Source organism: Lissotriton vulgaris, chromosome 2_1 (assembly GCF_964263255.1).
Source record: "Lissotriton vulgaris chromosome 2_1, aLisVul1.2, whole genome shotgun sequence".
NCBI classification, from domain to species: Eukaryota; Metazoa; Chordata; class Amphibia; order Caudata; family Salamandridae; genus Lissotriton; species Lissotriton vulgaris.
Window position 1 is genome coordinate 771,714,455 of NC_141687.1, and position 17,767 is coordinate 771,732,221.

The 17,767-nt window shown below is 45.1% G+C and overlaps 1 protein-coding gene across 1 annotated transcript in view; it reads left to right on the top strand.

The window, feature by feature from the left end:
• GORASP2 (golgi reassembly stacking protein 2) overlaps positions 1–17,767 on the top strand; it is a 162,742-nt gene that overhangs the window by 47,950 nt on the left and 97,025 nt on the right. Inside the window, exons 4-6 of the mRNA XM_086956109.1 lie at positions 1,762–1,848; positions 11,872–12,002; positions 12,091–12,223. Coding sequence (XP_086812235.1) covers positions 1,762–1,848; positions 11,872–12,002; positions 12,091–12,223 — 351 coding nt within the window. The remainder of the gene's footprint in view (positions 1–1,761; positions 1,849–11,871; positions 12,003–12,090; positions 12,224–17,767) is intronic.

Below are 17,767 nucleotides of genomic sequence, written 5' to 3' on the forward strand. Positions count from 1 at the left end.
AAACACACTATACAGAAATGCAAATGATTTAAAAAGTGTGATTAATTACCAACATGTGAACTTACAAAGTGCAGGCGGATTTTTTGTGCCATGGTGGAGCGGGGAGAACTCTGGGGGTGGACGGAAGAGGTCCGGCAGAGCAGCAAATGCTGCGGAGGGGGAGTGAGTATTGACGAGGCGTTGCCGCCTCATTAGGGAAAGGTTTTGTTTGTGGCGAGTGGGAGTGGGAGTGGGAGTGGGAGTGGGGGGGGGGGGACTCTTAATGCGAAGCAGGAGGGGGAAAGCAAACAGAACTTTACCAAGGGATTCAAAGGTGAAAACGCTGCTGTGCGCACCCATGCTGCGTTGGAGGTGGGAGGGTGGTGCTGAATAATGAAAGTGGGCGCCGTGGCACCCATGCATATTGAGGGCAAAACAGGCATGAAGAGGACGAGACAGCAAACCCAAGAGGAAGAGGACGAGAGAGTACAAGTGAGTACAAGCGATGTGCGCTCTGTGCTGGGGGAGGGCCATTAGCCTGTGAGAACTCGCAGTGGAGATCAGAGGAAGGGTGGGAGGGACATTAGGGGGGGTGAGCAGCCTGGTTAGCTGAAGTGGCAGCAGAGGTGTTGCGCGAAGTGTCTGGTGGCAAATGGAAGCTGTGCACAATGCGCATGGTTGTGCTCACGTGTACTGTACCCGATCCGCACTTTATGTGCATTTTTGAAAGCCCTTACTTAAATCTCGCCAAGCATCCCTAACGGGATGGCTTAGTCTCGGCCTAAAAATGATACCATGGGACATGTTTACCAAGGCTAGACCTATTGACCTGGCTAATGCTTAGTTAATTATTGTTATAAAAGTTAATCACTTTGATAAATATTTCATGTCCATATATACAACCCTTACATTTCTAGATGTATTTTAATATGACAAATTTAATAAATACGGCGACGTCCTCCTTGTATAGTGCCAATCTAATCATATTGGAACTTTTTTCTGTTAATGGCCATATAGGCTTTATATGTAGCAGGTGTCCAACAAGGCCCAGGAGGTGGCACCATGCCAGATTTTCAGTATATCCACGCAAGATAAATTCATATATAATAAATCAAAATGGAACTTCTTTACATTAAGGTTGTTTGTCCTGAATACTGCCATGGATCCTACCCGGACACCCCTGAAATGTAAGATTTATTGTTTTAGTTTAGATCACAATGCTCCGCTTGACACCTGGGCATATAATGAAACCATCTGAACAGAATATACCCATATGCTATAGATATCCTATTAGGTGTGAATAATACTGTTTAATCACACTTAACCACTTTCTCAATCTTCTCATATATTTACATTTTACATCTTGAAATGTTTTCACATATGCTAACCTTATAAAGTATTTTGTATGTTTTGGCTAATTAGAGTGCATTATTTCCAAATCTCGCACTTCAATGTGTATAAATGGTAACTTAGTCAACTGTGCATTTTACTTTTGTCATGATACTTAATTGAGGTAGTGTTTGTCTTGAGTACCGCCTTGTCGTAGGCTTATAAAATATTTTTGCAGCAGTTAAAATTCTCTTCTTATTCTTGACATTTTACACCTTTTACCTTGCTTCAGGTTCCTTCTGAAACACAACTTCAAATGAGCTCCATTCTGATAACTGTTTCTTCCTCTCTTCTTATTGCAGCACATCTACGATGTTAGTGTGAAGTTGCAGCAAGACATGTTTTACTTTAACATATTGACCCTGTGTCCTTTTGTTTTTGTTTTTTCAATAGGAAGTGGAACCAAATTCCCCGGCAGCACTTGCAGGTCTCAGGCCTCACAGTGACTACATTATTGGGGCAGATACAGTCATGAATGAGGTAAGGCATTGTTTAATTTGTCTCAGAGGGTTATTCAAAGCATCTGTTTGTAAGTTAGTCAGTCGATTATGCTACTGTGTGAGGAAGGCTATATCTTAAAGGTGTATGGCCCCACATAATGATCCTATGCTAGGCCTCTGTTTCTGTAGGTTTTCACCGTTTTTAGTTCAAGCCTGCAACAGCATATGGGCTCTTGTTTGCAGGACTATTGTTTACAATAAATGGCTTGGTGCCTGCCTTTTACTACCATTTCTTGGCTTCAGTGTCACTCTTCTCTGCTGCCTCCTAATTGGTCCGCGTAGGCCAAGCATCATTTATTTGGAGCATGGACCAAGCTCAGATTGATTTAAACTAGTGCCCGTCCGCTGCTTGGCCTCTTATTGCAGTACTATTTCTCCTTCCCCTGCCCCACTCTGGTACACCTTCACTCCTCATCCACGCCTCCTCCCTTGTGTTGTTTCCTCTGACCCTGCTTTTTTTTCTTTGTACATTTTGCACAGCAGCGCAGGCTGTTCCATGACACGACTTAAAAAATAAAGCTCTATGACCTGGTCAAAGCTGACCGCAATGCTTTTTTCTGGAATTTAAGCCATGTTTCACAGCAGCTCACCCTGCTGTGCAACGTCCTAAAAAACATTGACAAAACTAATAGAACTTGTATGTGCGAAAACTGTTGGCTTTGTCAATGCTCCTGTTTTTAAAGGTGCCCTGATCTCGCCACTATATCCCTGATATGTTGACACACGCATGATCCAGGTATGGTTTGCAGCATGGCTACGCTACGCTCTTGTGCTGTGAAGAGTTCAGAAAACTCCGCACCAATCTGTCGTCAAGTTGAGGGGAAGTTTTGCAAGTTTAAGTTTAGGCTCTTTGCATAATAGATGAAAAGATAGCAGTTCACACGAAAGTAAAAATTACTTTTATTTATACTTCTTGCATTGCCTTTATTTCTGTTAAATTCTAAGACTCTTTAAATGCAATTTCTTAAAACACATTTTTATTTTACCCAGCCATATTTTAGTATTGTCTTTCCACCACGGTTTCAGTGTCAAGTAGTTTCATAGTTACACTTCTGAAGTGCCCAGTGCTGTGCTGCAACTGCAGACTCATTTTGAATCTCTTCCAGGCGATTCCCACCTAGACAAGTTTCTTTTTATGTACATTTCATATTTACTTACGGTAAGCCGGTGTCAGACTTCTCCCATGCGCTATAGAGCCATTCAGTGGCAACTCGGGCACATTTCCATACCACACTATGGCACTTCATTGCACCCCCCCACTCCATGCCACTCCACAAAGTGCCACTCTGCTCTAAGCCACTCTGCTCCACTTCACTCTATCTTTGCCATTCCACTCTGCTCCACTCTGCCGCTCCGCAACCACTTTGCCGCTCCGCTCCATGCCACCCCATTCTGCCGCTCCGCTCCATGCCACCCCATTCTGCCGCTCCGCTCCATGCCACCCCATTCTGCCGCTCCGCTCCATGCCACCCCATTCTGCCGCTCCGCTCCATGCCACCCCACTCTGCCGCTCCGCTCCATGCCACCCCACTCTGCCGCTCCGCTCCATGCCACCCCACTCTGCCGCTCCGCTCCATGCCACCCCACTCTGCCGCTCCGCTCCATGCCCCCCCACTCTGCTGCTCCGTATGCCACCCCTCTGCTGCTCCGTATGCCACCCCACTCTGCTGCTCCGTATGCCACCCCACTCTGCTGCTCCGTATGCCCTCCCACTCTGCTGCTCCGTATGCCCTCCCACTCTGCTGCTCCGTATGCCCTCCCACTCTGCTGCTCCGTATGCCCTCCCACTCTGCTGCTCCGTATGCCCTCCCACTCTGCTGCTCCGTATGCCCTCCCACTCTGCTGCTCCGTATGCCACCTCATTCGGCTACTCCGTATGCCACCCCACTCCTCTCTGTGCTACTCTGCTCTACCCTATTAACGTTTAGCCATGCTGAGCAGCAGCCCTGCTCATGTGCAACATGGCTAAAAACATTAGCAAAGCCAATAGCTTTCGCACAGATGAGAGCTATTGACTTTGCCAATGCTTGGTAGGTCTGGCAATGAAACTTCTGTAGCTATTTTGCCAGCCTCTTTTAATTAAAAAATGATAATTAAAAGTGTACATCTTCATATGCCTATATAGAGGCTTATGATCAACCTACATGATTTTGTTGGTCTATTCAGCTGTTATTCACAGTTTATTTCAACCATCTGAAAGAGACAGTTAGTCGTAGATTCCGTACCTTAGAAGATCCCCCAGGCGTCAGACTGGATCCAGAGAATTTTTCTTAGCAATAGCCCTGCGTGTCGGTAGGTGGCATCGGTCAACTCTGCTTTTGGCGTTTTGGTCGCTGGGATGACGTTGCGGTGCCTACTTAGACGCCGCCCCTGCGCGCTGACGTCAGTTCTTTCTTTTTCCGCCCCAGCCTAGCACAGATCCGAAGAGAGCTACTCCTTAGCTACTTTTTGGCTAGCCTTTTTGCGGTGTTTTGTTGACTTCTTCTTTTCAAGTCTGTTGACTTCTGGTGTGCGAGGGATGTCCCAACATTGGACCGGTTCCAAGCCTTGCGGGTCCTGTCATAAGATGTTGGTAACGGACCCTCACCTCGTGTTCTTGTTGTGTCTGGAACTCGACCCGAAGTCGTGCTTCGACTGCCGGGCTACAGCGGTCGGGTCCATGTTGTGCCTGGTCTCGATCGAGAGGAAGGTCTCTAGGTTGTTTATAGATCCCCCACTTCTCGTGGCACTCCCAAGTCGTCTAGGTCCTCGTTTAAGTCCAAACACTAAAAGAAGGCGAAGTAGCACAAGGGCTCTTCACCTTCTCCCCGTCGGTCGGCTGACGCAACGCGGGATTCAGAGCGCTGTCGGTCAAAGGTCCATTCTGCAGTGCCTGATTCAGGGATGACTCCGTCCCTTACCCCTGCCACCCTCTTACCTCCCCAATTTCCAGGAGCTGGAGTGTCCCCTACCCAACTTTGACAGTTTTACGAGGCCTGACTCTGCCGGAGGGCCTTCTGGCCCTGTGGAACAGATCGGGGGTCCTGGGCCTTCGGTGGCTCCGTGGGACCCCCATGGATCCAGCCCTGGAACCAGACCGACGCTGTCTATCTCACCCGACCTTCCCCTGCACCGATCCAGATGACGACGCCCGCAGCGCCAGTCATGCCCTCGACCGACGCAGTCCCCATCCTCATCCCCAAGCTGAACCTAGAGCAGTCTGAACTGACGATCAAGGGTACTTTTGTTCCCCCGTTCATCCCTGGTGACCAGAGGGTGGTGATGAGGACTGGGAGGGGACACTTGACCCTTTAACTGACCTGCTTGAAGAACCGGACTGGCGAGAGGACCTGGGTGATACTAGTGGTCTGGACACTTCTTCAGACACTGTCTTGCTTTCTCCCCGTGCTATGGCTACAGAGGAGGGAGCATCCTATGCTGTGGTGGTGAGAGTGGCGGCCAAGGTCTTGGGCCTTGAGCTCCATTCGATGGCGGTCAAGACTAACCACCTGACAGAGGTGCTTCAACCTGCGGCGTCACTTCTGAACTTTTATTGCCGTTTAACAAAGCTCCCACTGACGTCCTGCTAGGCACCTGGTCCAAGCCCAGCACATGTCCTTCTGTGGAGAGGACAATTGCCCATCGCCACCTTCCGGCCCCGGGCAACTCTGTGTTCCTAACCCAACACCCTTCCCCCAGAGAGCTTGGTAATCCAAGCCTCTTCTTCAAAGGGCGCATTCCCTTCTGCCCCACCAGATAGGGAATCCAAGAAGCTGGATCATCTTGGGAAGCATATGTTCTCTTCCTCCACCTTGGCACTGCTGCTCGTTAATACTGAGTGCCTCTTGGACCGATACATTTCATACCATGTGAGATACGATTGCGCAGGTGCTGCCTCAGTTCCCAGAGGAGGCCCTGACCATTCTTTCCCAGGCAGTGGCAGAGGGGAGAGACGCAGCCAAATTCACGATCAGATGTGGACTGCATACCACCGACTCACTGGGCAGAACCATTGACACATCGGTAGCTCTTAGGCGCTACGCCTTGTTGAGGACATCAGGCTTTTCGATGGATTTTCCAGTGAACCTTGATGGACATGCCCTTTGACGGCCATCACATTTTTGGCGGCATCGCAAACTCGCCGCTGGAGCGCTTTATAGATTCTCGGACTACAACCAGATCTTTGGGCCTCGCTTTGCCTTCTTGCCCACTCCAGTCTGCGTTTCGTGGCTATGTAAGTTGCACCCAACAACGTCCGGCCCAGTATAATCACTGGCTCATGCCAGCTGACCAGCCTCTGCCTTTTCCATGGACGTTGGACCCAAGGACCTTGTGGGTCTGGGAGCCAGCGGGCGTGCCAGTCAACCACCTAAATGCCCCCCTCCCCCTCTGCAGTCTCCAAACGTTCCTAGTCTGATGTTTCAGGCCCATCAACGGCCAGTGGAAGGCAGGATTCGCCATCACCTCCTTCACTGGCAATGCAGCTCGTCGGACAGGTGGGTTTTGCAAATAGTCCAAAAGGCTACTTCCTCCCCTTTGAGACTACCCCTCCCTCCATACCACTGTCTTTCGATTGCATGTCGGAGGATCATTGGCGCTTCTCCGCCAGGAAGTTTCAGCTCTCTTTGCCAAGGGGGTTATAGAGAGGGTCCCTGGGCCAGAAGTAGTTTGTGGTTGCTATTCCTGCTACTTTCTAGTGCCTAAGAAGGATAAAGGCCTGCGTCTTGTTCTAGAGTCCAGGGCCCTCCACTGCTTCCTCCGGAAGGAGAAGATCCAAAATGCTCACGTTGGCTTAGGTCCTGTCTGCCCTCGACTCCGGGGACTGGATGATGGTGTTGGACTTGCAGGACACCTATTTCCATATTCCTGTCTTGCCAGCCCACAGACGCTATATACGGTTCATTGTGGGCCACAAGCACTTTTAATTCACCGTGCTCCCCTGTGGCCTTAACAGTGCCCCTCGGGTGTTCACGAAGGTGATGGCGGTGGTTGCAGCTCATCTGCGCAGATCAGGGGTTCTAGTCTTCCCAGATCAGGGGTTCTAGTCTTCCCCTATCTCGACGATTGGCTGTTAAGGTGAGTGTGCCCCAGGCTGTTGTATCGGACCTCTTGTACTCACTGAGGTTCACTTTAAACATGCCAAAGTCACACCTGACTCCTTCTCAGAATCTCCCTTTCATCTGAGCTGTTCTGGACACAGTGCAGTTTTGGGGGTATCCTCCCGAGCAGCAAGTCTGGGATATTGGGGCTATGATACCGATGTTTCTGCCTCCATCCCGTATTTCGGTGAGAAATGGCCTGCATCCTGCTGGTGGATCATGCCAGATGCCACATGCAGGCTCTGCAGTGGGACCTGAAGGTCCAGTGGGCGCAGCATCAGGGCAATCTTTCCGACTATGTTCAGATCTCAGTGGGAACTGCACAACAGTTGCAGTGGTGGATAAAGTACCAAGCTTGAGTCAGAGGCAGATCCCTCTCCCTTCCCCAACCACATCTAACAATGGTGATGGATGTCACTCCTGGGATGGGGCGGCCACCTAGGAAAGGCGAAGATCAGAGGCGTCTTATCTCAGCCAGAGTCTGGGCTCCATATCAACCTGCTGGAGCTCTGGGCGATTCGGCTGCCACTGAAGGCATTCTTTCCCTATCTCAAAGGGAAAGTGGTGCTGGTGTTCACAGACAACACCACCGCCTTGTAGTACTAAAACAAACTGGGCAGGGTGGAGTCGTGGACCCTGTGTTGGGAGGCTCTTCACCTCTGGACATTGCTGGAACATCAGGGCATGACCCTGGTGGTTCAACACCTGGCAGGTTCTCTGAATGGCAGGGCGAACAAACTCAGCCGTCCGTGCTTGGTCGAGCACGAATGGCGTTTTTATTCGGAGTTGGTGCGAGATCTCTTTCAGCAGTGAGGAGAGCCTTGGTTAGATCTGTTCGCCACCGAAGAGAACGTGCAATGTCGGCAGTATTGCGCGTTGGAGTTTCCAAGGCGGCACTCAGTCGGTGACACTTTTTGTCACAAGTGGAACTGTGGTCTCCTGTACGCCTTTCCACCTGAACCATTTCTGCCCTGAGTGCTCAAGAAGATCAAGCATGACTGGGCCCAAGTTGTTCTTGTGGTTCCGGACTGGGCATGAAGAGTCTGGTACACAGAGCTCCTGAGCATTGCCATTGGTCCTCCGATCAGACTGCCCTTTCGGGGGGCTTTTCTGTCACAGCTGCAGGGGACAGTTCTTCACCCGAACATGTCCAATCTCCATCTCCTTGCGTGGAGAGTGAGCGGTGACAGAAGACAGCTTTTGACCTTCCACCTGAAGTCTGTAATGTCATCTTGGCAGCCAGGCGTCCCTCACCTAAATCGGTATACACCTGTAGATGGAACACGGTTTTGTGGCATGGTGCACCACAAAGGCTGTGGATCTCATTTCTGATCCTCTTTCAGAGGTCCTCTTGTAAAAACTTTCTTTGGCCCAGTAGGGTTCTGTTTTGGGCAGGCACTCTTAAAGGCTATTTTGCTGCTATCTCTGCTTTTCTTCGGCTGGCAGATCAGCCATCCTTATTCAAGCCTCCTATTGGAAATAGATTATTTAAAGGCATTTCTCATCTCTTTCCTCCATCTCCTTTCATAATGCCCCAGTGGGACTTGAATCTTGTTCTAGCATTATGTGTGCACCCTTTGAGCCTCTTCATAACTGCCCTCTTAGCCACAAAAAAGGCAGTTTCCGGAGTAAGGAGCCTATCACCTCTGCTTGTAGGGTGAGTGAGTTGCAAGCTTTGTCTTCAAAACCCCTTTTCTTTGTGCATACAAAGTAGTGCTTAGAAAGAGGCACAGTTCCTTCCTAAAGTGATTACACCCTTTCATGTAGGATAATCTATCACCTTGCCCACCTTTTTCCCACCTCTGCACTCTTCCAAGGAGGAGGAGAGATTCCACCATCTGGACCCTAAACATGAGGCTGTCATTCTACTTTGACTGCGCTAATGATTTCCGGGTGGATGATCAACTCTTTATTGGATATGTGGGTGCCAAGAAAGGCCCATCCTCCGCGCTCTGCAAACTGACTTCTAGGGATAGGGACTCCCTTACAGGGCCCTATTTGTGGCGCACCAGTGGTCATTGTCTTTCATGGATATGCGCTTCTGACGTGGAAAGTCTTGTCAGAACTAACGTCAGCGCGCAGGGACGGTGTTTAAGTAGGCACCGCAATGTCATCCTGGTGACCACGGCGCTGACGACAGACACTGAGTAGACCGACGCCAACTACTGACGCGCACGGGTACTGCTAAGAAAAATCTCCGGATCCAGCGTGACACCTGGGAGAAATTCTAAGGTAAGGAATCTACAACTAACCTATGTTGCTTACAGATACATCATTACTGAACATAAGTAACATGTTCATCACAGCATAAAGCATGGAGCATGGAGTCGGCCCTCTTAAGCTATGAGCTCTCTTACACAGTGAGTGGCGATGATACGCGCATATTTGCCTAAATATCATACCAATGGGTTTATTTTCCCAGGGCATTTTAAAAAATATATAGATATTTTCATTGAACGAATGCTCAGCAAGACACTTCAGATATACAGATATAATCTGGATAGTTCCAGTGAGGGTATCGGGTTTGTCACTCATGCAATACAGTCAGTCCCTTATAATATAGTAGCAGTAAGTTCAACCCCAATAACATTTCATTGCAATTATGAAGTTCCATATGACCTTCCCTCCCAAAGTATCATCCACAGTTGTAATATTTCAGGTCCCTCTATATTCCATCTACCGGCCCTAAACCTTGTCCCACTTCTTGGGCACCCACGGCTTTGCTTCAAAAACTTTTTCAGCTGAGCCATGCCATGCCTTACACTCTGTAACCTTCGGAGGTTGAGTTGCTCCCTACGCCCTTGAAATATTTCTTTTTGCACTGTTTGCTATCATTCGCCATATTCTTGTGTATTTCAGCCATGAGTCTTTTTTCTTTGTTATTCTTTTTGTTTTTAATCCCTCCGTTGTCACAATTATGTCTTAAGTTCTTAGTGATTCAGAGCCAATTGTACCTTTTCTTTGCACAAATAAGACACTTGTTTTCCTGTTGTGTGCATTAAAACTAAAATGGAGTTCTGTAACCTGTTATTTTTTACACGTTTAATATTTGTATTGTAAGCACATGACCACCAACAGCAGGCAGTTCTATTCTGCAGGCAACTAGCAGTCATCCAGCTACATTAAAGTGGAGTATCCCCTATGTGGAGCTACTCCGATTAAAGAGAAATTTTTCCAGAAAAGAAGATTGAGAAAGCAGCGCAAGAAGTTTTAAAGAGATTCATTACAATCTTAATAATCCTGTAAGTCTTGAGAAAGTGATGCAAATTTGATAAAATATAAGGAAGAAATTGCATGTTACAAAGTGGCAGCCATCATAGCGCAGTCTTTGATGAAATCTTTTGAGTACATTACTTTTTCTATGTTGATGATTTGTAATGTCACACACTATTGAACATATGGAATGCGATGTATTGTATGGTGCAGGCCGACTAAACGTTGAGAAAGGCGTGAGCCAGAACGTGTCTGTCTAACCTCTGAATAGACTGAGTTTGTGTCCTTCTCTCAAGTGTGGTTTCTTCTTTGGTCCGTTCTGAAGCAGTGACATTTTGTGAGTCCACCCTCGCGTACAACCAGCACCCGCCCATGAGTGCCGCGGCCTTTTGGTGGTCCGGAGCTGTGATGTATAATTATTTTTCTCCTTGTAGCGGTTACCACTGGGTAGTTGCAGTTAGGATTGCTTTTCCATTGACTAGTTGTTTTTTGGTTTACTTATAACTTTGGTGCCGTTTGACAAATCTTCACGAAACTTTCCACAAAACAAAAAGCAAATTCACCTGAGCTCCTTCCTGGAAAGTTTTGGGGGAATGCCACCAAATTTAGCAGGAACCTATATCTTGCCCAGCAGATTTTGCTTTCTGTGATTTGGTGTAAATCCGTTGAGTAGTGTTTGAGAAATTATGGTTTAAAATAATTTGATATCTGGACAGTTGGGTCAGAGGGACTGTCGCAAGAGCCCTTCAAACCCAATTAAAAAAAATATAGCTTTCTGATTGGCCCAGGAAGCATTTTTTCCCTTGGGCCAGTTCGCTCCTGCTGGAGTCAGCCTCCTGCGGGAACAAGCACTCTGATTGGCTGCCAACAACATGAAAAAGTTGTTGCTGGCAGCCATTACAGGACTTGAAGACTTGGTCCCCTGCCCTGAAGTAATAAATAATATAAGGGGGCAAGATAGGGATACCCTGCCCCTTTAGGCCCTGTGGGGTGACCAAGAGGGATGCCCGAGTCCAAAATAAAAATCGAGGGTATAGTGTCTACATGGACGTTCCTTTGGCTGTGCAGAATTGGAATTTATTTTATACTTGATTACTTGTCCAAAGCTATTTGCTGTAATATATATATAAAGGAATCTGCACCACATCTGCCATCTTTGAATATCACTTGCCCTTAAGCAGAATCTTAAAAAGTTGGTTTACAAGATACCTTTGGTTAAAAAAAAAAAACAGTTTGTGCCATTTCATTAAGTAGGCAGGATGGACCAGTGTGAAGTGCTTACAGCTAACATGTGTGACCAGCAGCCTGAGTCTCAGCAGGACATACCTAGCCTTTTATCCTTCACAGGTTGTTGACGGGAGTGTGATTAAATTAAGTAACATTAATAGTTGGTATTAGGTCATATGAAACAACTGTAATAAAACAATTTGATAGTATGAAACTGTGATGAAAATGGCTGTGTATTGCACAAATACTGTAGCAGAAAGAGGTGAATCCAGTTTGCACCTTTTTCATTTGAAAAAAAATCCTCATTGTGAGATTAGTCCCTGAATATGTTACATTTTGCTATTGACCCATAACATGATAGTTTAGCAGTTGTGGAAATAATTTATTTGAAATGCTTTTTTTTATGTTGTACATAAAACATAACAAACTTTTAAATAACTTGTTAATTTTATCTCGTTTCTCTTTCCTTCTGTTCCATACCCTAGTCTGAAGATCTCTTTTCCCTCATTGAATCACATGAGGGCAAACCATTGAAGCTTTATGTGTACAATACTGACACAGATAACTGCAGAGAAGTGATTATTACACCAAATTCTGCCTGGGGTGGTGATGGCAGGTAAGAGAAATCTCCAATATTTCCTAATATAAATATGTGACTTCTTTAGAATTGCTTATTGTGAAATTTCTGTTTGTTCTCCTAAAAGTCTAGGATGTGGCATTGGTTATGGCTACTTGCATCGAATACCCACGCGTCCATTCGAAGAAGGAAAAAACATAATCCTTCCTGGGCAAACCCCCCCAGCACCAATTTCGCCTATCAAAGATGGTTTTACAGAAGTAAGGTTTTGTTATTTTGTTAGATTGTATTTTCGAGTTTTATGGTAAATATTGCAGTCTTGATGCTGTAGATGGAGAAAGTATAGCACATATATACTAACAAATATGAGTTTGTGTACTGGAGATGATCAACTTTAATTCCTAAACTTGTATCAGTGGAACTTGTTCCCAAATCTCCTTTGTGGCTTTTTTTTAATCTTCAAGATTGCTTTAGTATGGGATATACCTCAGAGTCAGAAACTTTTTTAAATACTGCCCACTGTAGGACGAAAAACATGTTCAAATAGAACTTTTCAGATAATCCAAGTGAAGAGGTTCACTCTGTTGTCCAGCTTTTGATTTCCATGGTTCAAGCACCACTAACATGGTTTTTAAGCTCTGTCCCCTTTTTAAGTTGAAGGTGAAAAGATCCCTTTTGTATATCATGGGTTCTCTCTACATGCAACTTCTGATGTGAATGTACTTTTAATTTGATATTTCCAGACTGTGTACATAGAACAGAGGTGTAAAATTGTAAATTAATTCTTGGGACATTTCTTATAGCTCTTCACTTCAGTGTATGCAGTAGTGTTACGCTGAAAGATATTCAAACTTGGATGTCCTTGTTCTTTCTGTGCATTGTAATGGTAAGGCAGGATGTGTCATATCAATGGGCTCTTAATAATTTGCTATTGATTATTTTCTCAGAAGAGACAGCTGGGCACTACTAAAAGTGTGATGCATTAAAAACCTTTAGCATAGAAAATGCAAATTTCATGTAACCCTTCAGATTCTAAGAAAATGTATCACAGGGAGGTTACTGCCTCCCAACTTAAACGCTATATTCCCCATCTATGCACCACATCCGCCCTCCCTCTCAGGCTGCATGCTTTTGTGCGCTGCTTGCTACCATTCTCCCTAACTTTTTCGGCAAGTACCCAGTAATGGTCAAACTAGGCAGGCCGCACAGGAATAAGATTGACTGAAACTCTGAAACTGCGGCTGAATCGTCTCTACAGCGAGTCTCCATGGGGATGGCTATCTTATTTTTAGGTATATTGTATTTGTTAACTCATGGTTTTACTGGGCCCACTTACCATCCATTATTTACTTGAAAATGCGAAAGTGTTTTAATGCACCACACTTTGATTTGTTTCTGTAAACATCAATCTGTACCACACAGTATTATGCATGAGGCCTGCAGTGCGCCAGTGCCAAGCTTTAACCAATAGAAAATAGTCAAGATTGTCTGGTATTGGCCATACCCATCTTGTTGTGTTTGTATTGGTCAAGCTGCATTTGATGTCCTTTATGCTGTTCATGACCGATCTATGTACATTCTTAATTAATAAAACATTACAGACTTCGGAAAGATTAGCATCTTTGTCTTTAGACAGGGTTTTCTTATTAAGTCATTGCTACACATTGATGACTATCACACACACAAGATTAGGGGCCAGATGTAGGTAACCCAAATTTACAGATTCTAAAATACCGAATTTTACCGATTCATTATTTTAGAATCGGTAAGTGGGATGTAGGTATCCATTCGGTATTTTTTACCGAATCTGTAAGATTAAGTAAATACCGAATCGGTATTTACCAATTTGGTATTTCCCATTCATCCCTATGGGCCTCCAAGCCCCTAGGAATGAAAGGGAATTTCCGAATCGGTAAATACCAATTCGGTAAAATGGGGAACACATTCAAGGGTGGCAGGGTGTCACATTGACACCCTGTTGCACCCCTGAATAGTGCATGGGTGCACATGTGGCACACATACATGCCCTAAGGGCATGCATGTCTGCCACATGGCACTGTTAAAAAAGCATAAAATTGCTTTTTTAACTGTTTTCGTTATTTACCACCAACTTGTAGTTGGTGGTAAATAACGAATCCTTACAAGTGAAAAGCACTCACTTGAGTGCTTCCTACATTAAGGATTCTGTAATTTACCGAATCGGTATTTAAGAATTCCGTCATTTACCAATTCCTTAAATTACCAATTCGGTAAATTACAGAATCCTTAAATTAGGCTCCTACATCTCAAATGCCTAATACCGGTTGGTAACAGCCGAAATTCGGTTATTTTGGCTGTTACCGACCAGTTTTAGGCTTCCTACATCTGGCCCTAAGTTTCCACTTTTTGAAATACATTTTTCCAAACATTGTACAGCAAAGGCTGGTTTTCACACAAGATGTTCCAAAAGACCAAAAAGGCTTCAGTTTGAAAACCCATAATCCTTCCAAAAGAGCCAGCCTTTGTTTAAATCTTTGAACATGTTTTTTTCTGTAATGAGACTCCCTGAATAAAAAAAAATGCTGCTCTAGCCATCATCATCATTATCGACCCCCTGGAGTGCCTACTTCTTGGGCGGCCTCTTTTCCTGAATTAATCTCTCATCTAAGGCGGCCAATTTCACGGTCTTGGGGGACCTTAACATACATTTGGAAACCCCATCATGCCCCACCAGCGGCATGCTGATTTCAGATCTTGCAGCAATGAATCTGCCTCTATGCAATACAGGCCCTACTCACAAGGCAGGCCATTTATTAGATCCTATTTTTTCCAGTCTTTCTGATAATCAATGTTTTTCACCTCTTCCTCTATGCTGGTCAGACCATTATGCAATTAAATGTTATTGCACCGATCCTACCAACTCACCCATAATGATCTCCGGCCTGCAGCAGAAATCCAGAAACTGGAGTAAACTGGACATGAAAGCTCTAAATGAGCATCTTTCTAACAGTTTTCCTTCTATTCCCCATGTTTCTACTTCCTCTCTCGATATGATCCAAGGATGGATCACTAAAGCACTCGACTATTGTCTTCCAAACTCTAAGAAAAAGCATATAATCATCACCCAGGTTCACGGAGCTACTAAAAGAAGAAAAAAGTCAATGTAAAAACGTAGAAAGACACTGGAGAAGAAACTATGCCACTGAGTCCAAAAGAAAATATAAAAATGCCCTAAAAAAAATACCATGCACTTTGCAAAGAAATGCGTGCAAACTACGTCACACAAACCACCTCTAATGCACAGAACTGTCCACGTACACTGTTCTCAATGGTAAAAAAACTTTCAGGATCAGATACTCTACCTATACCCCCTGCTTTGGATGAGGCACAATGCACAATGCAACGATCTGGTCAACTTCTTTGTGAACAAAGTTAATAACATCCACTCTGTTAGGGAGCTCTCCAACTGCCATAACTTTGGAATAAAACCTTGAACGGGAGGTGGCAAACCGTTCCGAATCTATTAACAAATTAGAATCTTGGCCACTACTAGATATTAGTTCATTCATTAAATATCTGGGCAGTATAAAGTCAGGTTCACCCAGGGACATCTTACCCTCTAAGGGTGCTGCAACAACTTGATATGCCTGTCCTTGAATTAATTATGAATCTACTTAACGCCTCAATACAGGAGGCAGGCTTTCCCGCTGCATGGAAGCATTCTATGATTCTTCCACTCTTGAAGAAAGTTAACGCTGCCCCTGCCCAGCTTTCCAATTTTAGACCCATTTTTTCTTCTCCCAATCTATTCTAAAATTCTGGAAAAGTATATAAATGACCAACTGTAACATTTTACTGTATCGTCCAAATTTTGGCATGATTCCGAGTCCAGTTTTAGAGCCGGTTTCTCAACAGAGACGACTCTGTTGGGCGTGACGGAGATGCTGAGATACCTTTTGGACACGGGAGACACAGCAGCTCCTATATTACTCGATCTAAGTGCTGCTTTCGATGCAGTGTCTCACACCGTGCTAATACATTGCCTCATTGGCAACCATTGTAGAAGAAGCTGGGTTATCTCTATCCTCTTACGCAGATGATACCCAGATCATCTTCTCTCTTTCCTCTGAGAAGGAATCCAGTCCATCCGCTTTACAAGATGGATTAAGGAAAGTTGCTGCATAGATGCTAACAAACATGCTTAAACTCAATGGTGACAAGACCAAAGTTTGGTAGTAACCAAGAACTTTGGGGCCCCCGTCACTGGCCCATTGAATTGGGTAATGCCCCCCAGCCCACTCAACAAGTCCGTAAGAATTAGTTATTTACCTGTTATCCTAGTTCTCATCCAGGGTTATACTCATCAAAGTCATAATCTATGAATAATCCCCGCCTATGTGCGGGATCCCGGAGCATATAGAAAATACATATAAATATATATTTATATATGTGAAAACATATATTTGGAGCCCAAAACTTTTCTCAACTGTCAAATCTGCCGCAAAATTACATGAATTAGCATACACACAGTAGTACTCTCCCAACCCCTAAGGAAGAAAGAGCGCAGTAAACATTTGCATACAATAATGCTTTATTGCCATAGGAAAACCTGTAAAATTACATGAATTAGCATACACACAGTAGTACTCTCCTAACCCCTAAGGAAGAAAGAGCGCAGTAAACATTTGCATACAATAATGCTTTATTGCCATAGGAAAACCTGTAATTGCAGGCATTTGCCAGTAGGCTGCAGTAGAGTATAAAGGAACAAAGAAAAACTGACACCTTGCCTTTAAGGCATTAGAGATGGGGTACTGTGCCTGTAAGACCTGAAGGCGACCTTCTGCTCCCATGATGCACCACAGGTGGCAGTTGGGTCAGTTCTTTTTTTGGAGGTGCAAGACACCTGAATAGATCCGTAGTAACCTTTCATAACTTTATGATCATGTTCGTCCGGGGAGGTGGGCGAGAGCTTATGACTTTGATGAGTATACCCCTGGATGAGAACTAGGATTGCAGGTAAGAAACTAATCCTGCTCATCCAGGGGATACTCATCAATAGTCATAATCTATGAATAGATTAGCAAGCTCATACCCAAAGTCTCACGGACGAGCAAATAAGTATACATCGAGACATGAAAAAATTTCATTTTACACACAACTTATCAAATACATTTCTCAAAGAGGCCTGTCCCACTTGGGCATTGGCCTGTGTATCAGAATCTAGGCAATAATGGCGGGTAAAGGTATGCACTGACCGCCATGTAGCCGCCTTGCAAATTTCAGAGATTGGAACATTACGAAGGAGAGCCATAGTAGAAGCTTTCCCTCTAGTAGAGTGCGCATGAGGTCTAACCTGTAAAGCCTTGTTAGCTAATTGGTAAGACAGAGCTATACAGCGAGAAATTGACCTTTTTGAGGCTGACAGACCAGTATTAGTGCTTCCATAATTAACAAAAAGCTGGTCAGACTTCCTAAGTGGAAGGGTTTTAGCCAGTTAAAACTTCAGAACCCTCCGGAGATCTAGAGAGTGTAAAGACCTCTCCGGAGGAGTGGTAGGTTGAGGAAAAAAGATAGGCAGGGTGAGAGAATTGTTGATATGAAAGTCTGAGACTACCTTAGGCAGAAAACCTGGGTGTTTCCGCAGTACCACCCTGTTGGCGTGAAACACTGTGTAAGGTGCCTTACAACACAGAACCTGATTTCGCTAACCCTACTGACGTAAATAATTAATTTACTCTCTTAATTTCTATGCAGGTAAGTACTTAATCAATAATAACTCAGATCGGATGAAAAAAGACAGAGTCCGTGGTGTGAGAGTTCTA